Source organism: Suricata suricatta, chromosome 8 (genome assembly GCF_006229205.1).
Source record: "Suricata suricatta isolate VVHF042 chromosome 8, meerkat_22Aug2017_6uvM2_HiC, whole genome shotgun sequence".
Taxonomy (NCBI): Eukaryota; Metazoa; Chordata; class Mammalia; order Carnivora; family Herpestidae; genus Suricata; species Suricata suricatta.
The window spans coordinates 126,086,702-126,092,738 of record NC_043707.1 but is presented as its reverse complement, the minus strand read 5'-3'; the positions used below and the strand labels follow the sequence as shown (position 1 = coordinate 126,092,738).

Genomic DNA, 6,037 nt, shown 5'->3' with positions numbered 1-6,037 from the left:
ATGGCTCCTGACTTAGAGATGAGAAACCTCAGGCCTAGGGAGGTTAAGCCACGTGCCCAAGGATGAAGAGCCTGGAAGTGGCAGAGCGAGGATTTGAACCCAGGTCTGACCAGTTCCAGAGCCATATTCTTTCCTGGAAGAGGCTGGCTTGTTCCAATGAGAACTTTCCTTCCCCCTCCCCTGTTATCAGCTGGCCATTCAATGCCACCTGTGTGGCCACAGGTTGGAGGGAACCTTGGTCTTGCTGTTGGCTGTCATTCCCCATGTGCAGCAGGTGAGGGCCATGGCCTTGGACCATGAGAGAGCTGGCGTTCCACCATCTGTTCTGGGAATGGGGCCCAAGCTGCTCCTTACCCTCCCCCATCTCCTTCCTGCTCTATATTAGAGCCCTGGGCTAAGCGTGTCTTTCCTATCATCTCAGAGCTCATGATGCTCCGGCTGCTGAGTTCCCTCCTACTTGTGGCCCTTGGTAAGACCCCTGCCTGGGCTGCACTGGGCCAGGGGCCCTCGAAATCTGTCACCCACCTTGGGTCTCGTGAACCCAACACTGGGTTCCACAGGAGGGGGGGGTCTCTGCTTGTACTTGGGTATGATTGTAAGGGCTTCAAGTTTGGTGGTGGGGCAGGAGAATGGGGGGAGGGAGCCATGCATAGACCAGCTCAGGAGAAAGACCGGGGTACCCAGAACACTGTGGTGGGACTCCTCAATGGGGGCAGTGAGAAGAGCCTAGACGTGAAGAGTTTGGGCTCTTCAATGGCTAGACTGCTTGGGTTAGAATTTCTGTTCCTCTGCTTATCCCTCCAACTCTCCTCTCCCTCCCCCAACCCCACTCCATTTCCTATGGTCTAGTCTTTTCCTAGTCCCTCTGCCATATTTATTCTTGCTCAGGGCCACCTCCTCCAAGATGCCTTCCTTGACTGACAGTAATAGTAATAGATAATGCTTATTGAGTGGTTACTATATACCAGGGAGAATGCTAAGGACTTTTTCTCATATTATCTCTCATAAGCCTTGCAACAGGCGTATGTGATCAATACTATTATTATCCCCATTTTACAGATGGACCCTGAGGGAAGTAAAGAAGCCTCCCCTAGGATTAGGAGCAGAGCTGCATTTTGAGCCCAGGCAGCCTTACTCCAAACCCACCACTTATCATGACAATAAGCTGTTGCTTCTCAAGGGCTCATTGGGCACCAGACACTGTTCTCAGTGTGTCAGCCCCTTCAATCCTGCCATGGAAGGAGGTCACCTCTCCATTCCTAGACTCCTGGGACTCTGGAAACCTCTGTCCTAGTCCAGATGTTCACTGTTCATAGGTGGCTATGGAGGTCCAGAGAGGAAAAACGCTTGCACCGGGTCACACAGCCAGCTTGTGGTGCATCTAGAATTGAGACCCAGGCCTCTTCTTTGCTTTTGGGGACTCTGGCTCATTGACATCTGGACTCTCCTTTCCAGCCTCGGGCTGTGGCCAACCTTCCTACCACCCCTCCTCCCGTGTCGTCAATGGTGAGGACGCAGTCCCCTACAGCTGGCCCTGGCAGGTAAGACCAATACCAGCTGCGCTATTCCTCGCCATGGGCTCTGCACTCTGTTCAGATTGCAAGGCATTCGGTCTCGACCCGACTGCTTTGCTTCCAGTAGCCTCTTCAGCTTCCGAAGGCCAGGAGACTCGTGGACAGTCTCCTTTGCATGGAAGTCTTGCCCATTCTACCATTCAACCTGTGGCCCTCTCTGGGCTGTTTGCATGTTAAATGTAGAATCTGGAGAGAAGGAAATGTTTGGCCCAAGAGTTGGTGCATTAACAGTGGAATTTCAGGCACTGTGGTTAGGGACAGAAGTTTTGGAGTACTCATTATTAGACTTCGAATTATACAGCAAGGCTATAAGGTACAGAGTACTAAAGGAATAAAGGGCTTTATAGAGGTCAAGAGGCCCAGAGAGCTAGACCTGCTGCAGTAACACAGTAGCCACTAGCCACATGCGTTTATTTAATTTTTAATTAATTACAATTAAATAATGGTAAAAATTCAGTTGCTCAATGCTAGCCACATTCAAATTCTCAATAGCCACTTGTGGCTAGTGGCTACCATATTGGACAACCAAGACATAGAACATTTCCATCACCACAGAAAGGTCTCTAGGATGGCATTGGTCTACAGCAAGGGTCAGCTAACTTGTTCCACGAAGGACCAGAGAGAAAAATATTTTAGCTTTTGTCAGCCACGTGGTTTCTATTGCAATGGCTTAACTCTGCCATTGCAGTAGGAAAGCAGCCATAAATGATACAGTCATGTGGGTTGAACACTGCACATTTCTGGAGGATGCCATTCTGTGTGAATGATACCCTCTAGAGTTGTGCAGTGCACAACCTATACAGTCATGGATATCAGCCCTTATTGTGGGGCCCAGACCACTTAGGCTCCTCCCTCCTTGCCACCAGGTCTCCCTACAATACAAGAAGGATGGAGCCTTCCACCACACGTGTGGTGGCAGCCTTATCGCCCCCGACTGGGTCATGACTGCGGGCCACTGTGTCTCGTAAGTGTTTTTACTTGCCCCTGTCCCTGTGTGAGAGAACCAGGCAGGCGGGGCAGTGGGGAGCTATGAGAGGGGAGGGAAGGAGCCCAGTCAGGCCCAGACTGACCTGACCTCCTGCACCGGCAGGAGCTCCTTGACCTACCAGGTTGTGTTGGGTGAGTATAACCGGGCCAAGGATGAGGGCTCTGAACAGGTGATCCCCGTCAATGCTGAGGACCTCTTCGTGCACCCGCTCTGGAACCCCAACTGTGTAGCCTGTGGGTGAGTGGACTCTCAGACCTGGGGCCCAGAGGTTACTGGTCTCTCTGTGACCCAAAGATGGTTGTGAAGGGACTCCCAGTGGCAATGGGGCTGGGTCCAGCAGCCTGGGCTGAGGGTCAGAGCCACGAGAGCCTTTAAGGACCATCTACACAAAACTCCTCTCCCTGTGGAGGGACAGCAGGGCTCAGGGTGGGCCAGGAACTCCCCCAAGGCCACTTGGCTAGTTGACTTGAACTCAGAAGTCCTCTGGCATGCCCTGACCCAAATCCAAAGGTTCTTCTATTCAACAGACATTTGTCCAGTGCATCCTGGGTTCCCAGCACTGTAGGCCAAAGTCAGGCTCCAGCACTAAGTTGTTGTGTGGCTTGGGCAAGTCACTGCCCTTCTCTGGGCCTCAGTTATACCATATGTCAAGGGTGACCTTCCAGGCTTCCTGGGTGGTTTGAAGGACAGAGAGGCAATCCCCGGGTGAGAACCCTAAGGCAGGGCTTCCTAAGGCCCTCAGGCACGTACAAAGTCATGTGTCGGGGTGGCTCAGCATTTGCTGGGGAGAGTCAATAAAGGGTGCAGACCCCAGAAAGTGCAGTGCAGGAGAGGGGCCATGACAATTGTGACCTTGACCCATCCTCACGGACTCCTGCAGTACGTGGAGAGGAAAGGGGACCCAGGTACAATGATTTGAGTGACAAGCAAGCAGATGAAGACCGAGAGCCCGGGTTCTCGAAGGGTGGTCCCGAGGCCATTAGCATGGCCTGGGAACTTGCTGGAAATGTGAGGTGAGCCCAGAGCTGAGCTCTCTGCAGCAAAGGCAGAGAGGTGGGGCTTGGTCTGGCTGGAGGACCAGGCCCCCCTGACACTTCCTTCCTCCCCAGCAACGACATCGCTCTCATCAAGCTGTCACGCAGTGCCCAGCTGGGAGACGCGGTCCAGCTCGCCTGCCTTCCTCCCGCTGGTGACATCCTGCCCAACGGGGAGCCCTGCTACATCAGCGGCTGGGGCCGCCTCTACAGTACGTGCTGACCTTTCCTGCTGGCCACAGGGACTGGGTCAAAGGCAACCAGGACATGTCCTTGCACTTGCCCCCGATTCTTCCTCCAGAGGCACCTTTACCCACTTTCCACCCTCCCAAACACAAATGTCCTCAGCTGAGTATTTTTTAGTGTCTCTTGGGTGCCAGGTGCTGGGGATGTTACGGTGGACAAAGCAGGCAGGACCCTCTCCGGTGGGAGGAGAGTCCACATCAGACTAGAAGAGCTGCCTCCCTCAACCCCCCACCCCTGCCCCATCCCAGGGCTCCCAGCCCTGACTCCCAGCCCCCGGCCCCAGCCCTGCACCCCCATGCCACGCCGCTCAGCACTTTCTCTCCCGCAGCTGGTGGGCCCCTCCCAGACAAGCTGCAGCAGGCGCTGCTGCCCGTGGTCGACTACGACCACTGCTCCCAGAGGGACTGGTGGGGCAGCTCCGTGAAGAAGACCATGGTGTGCGCCGGTGGGGACATCCACTCGGGGTGCAATGTGAGTCAGCTCAAAGTGCGGGGCCTGGGGGTTCCTGTGCCATCTGCCTAGGAGTTGGAGGAGAAATTCTTCCTGCTGACCCCATCAGCTTCCGGGCCAGGCAGGAAGTCGGTGCAGTCTAGACACACCGCCCTGGCCGCTGGTTTCTGGTCCCAGCTCGCACTGCATTGACCGGGGGCACACCACTTGACCTGGTCCTCAGGCTTCCCCCTCAGCACAGCAAGGGATATTGACACCATGACCTCACAAAACAGTACTATCATTGTATTATAAGCGAGGAGGAATACTGTTACCATAACTACTGTGGTAATAGTATGGGGACGACCCTTTACTGATTGCTTTCTCTCTGCTAGGTGTTGTGCTAAGATTGTACATTTATTATCTCACTTAATTCTTACAAGACCCAGCAGGGCAGATGTTAGTCCCCACGACAAGCAGGCCAGCTGGGGCTCGGAGAGGTCAAGGAACTCCGGGGTTTCTCAGCATCCCCACAGTCAGAACCAATTCCTTCGGTCTCACACGTGGTAGCTCAGCTCCCCACCGCTCTCTGACAATTCCAGGGTGACTCTGGAGGACCCCTTAACTGCCCCACAGCAGATGGCTCCTGGCAGGTCCATGGCGTGACCAGCTTCGTTTCTGCCTTCGGCTGCAACACCCTCAAGAAGCCCACGGTGTTCACACGAGTCTCGGCCTTCAATGACTGGATCGAGGAGGTGAGGGGACAGGGCGAGCAGGAGGGCCCCCATGCTGGCTCTCGGGGGACGGTGAGAGGTGCCGGGGCTGGGTGAAGACAGCAGATCCTGAGGAGGGGCTGAAAGGATCCCAGAAGGTCAGGAGTGGAGGGGCCCGTAGGCACATTCCAGAGGGCTTTGGGGATGTTTTCTGCTATGGTGTGGCCCCAAGAACCTCAATGGCTTCTGAGTGGAGCTTTGAACTACAGCTAAACTTCCTTATCACAACAAATGTCTGTGAAATGTCTTCTTTGATCCTTGTCCTGAAAGACAGAGTGATGTGTCAAAGGGCTGCTTGTGATGAAAAGATGATTAAATGAGCAATCGTCATGAAATGTGGGGAGTTCTGTGAGCGGGACGCTCAGGCCCCAGTGAAGGTCCAAACCGTACCTGGGAATGAGTGGCCAGGGAGGGTTAATACTGTTCCCGACGGCAGCAATAGTCATCATTTATAAACTATGTAAACATCCTTAGTTAATAGTTTCATCAGCCCCCCTATGAGATGAGTACTATGAGTACTCCCATTTTAGAGATGAAAAAACGGACGCTCAGAGAGGTCAAGTCACTCTCCCAGGGTCACACAGCTGATGAAGGGCATGGCTGGAAATTGAACCCAGTTCCATATAGCTTCAGAATCTGTGCTCCTAACTAGACTGTCCTGAATCTCCTCCCTTTTTCTGTGGCTTTTCTTCTAGGTCATGTCGAGCCACTAGAAGCGAGGCCTCGGTGACAATGCACATTCTTTGTAAAAAATAAAGATCTCTCAGAAAACTCCAACATGAGTCTTTCTTCCTTCCTTGACTCATCTGTTCCCTTCCAGGCTGCCCCTAAAATCTTAGATCTGACTGTAGAGGCAAGGTCAGATCAGCCCCCTCACATGAGAATGAGAAAAAAAATGAGGCCCAGAGGGAAGAAAGGAGGTGCTGTCGAGTGACCAGCCATCCCAGTTTGCCTGGATGAAGGGGGTTCCCAGGGCACAGAACTTGCAGTGGT

General features: G+C 53.6%; 1 protein-coding gene across 2 annotated transcripts; it reads left to right on the top strand.

Annotated features, from left to right (window-relative positions):
* The first annotated feature begins 376 nt into the window (after window positions 1-376).
* Window positions 377-5,821, top strand: CELA3B (chymotrypsin like elastase 3B). Of its 2 annotated transcripts, XM_029947934.1 has the most exons (8): window positions 377-469; window positions 1,456-1,541; window positions 2,441-2,538; window positions 2,665-2,799; window positions 3,672-3,808; window positions 4,171-4,313; window positions 4,874-5,026; window positions 5,740-5,821. In XM_029947934.1, the coding sequence occupies exons 1-8, from the start codon at window positions 427-429 to the stop codon at window positions 5,755-5,757; spliced, it is 813 nt and encodes a 270-aa protein (XP_029803794.1). In that variant the 5' UTR covers window positions 377-426; the 3' UTR covers window positions 5,758-5,821. The 2 variants fall into 2 exon arrangements, with proteins under 2 accessions (XP_029803794.1, XP_029803795.1); XM_029947935.1 differs by lacking the exon at window positions 2,665-2,799.
* Window positions 5,822-6,037: the final 216 nt, after the last annotated feature.

Excerpts from the sequence above, each read along its gene's own strand:
- CELA3B (XM_029947934.1), top strand. The coding sequence starts at position 427 with ATGATGCTCCGGCTGCTGAGTTCCCTCCTACTTGTGGCCCTTG. Across the intron at positions 2,539-2,664 it reads ACTGCGGGCCACTGTGTCTC|GAGCTCCTTGACCTACCAGG; the intron begins GTAAGTGTTTTT and ends CTGCACCGGCAG. Across the intron at positions 2,800-3,671 it reads CCCAACTGTGTAGCCTGTGG|CAACGACATCGCTCTCATCA; the intron begins GTGAGTGGACTC and ends CTTCCTCCCCAG.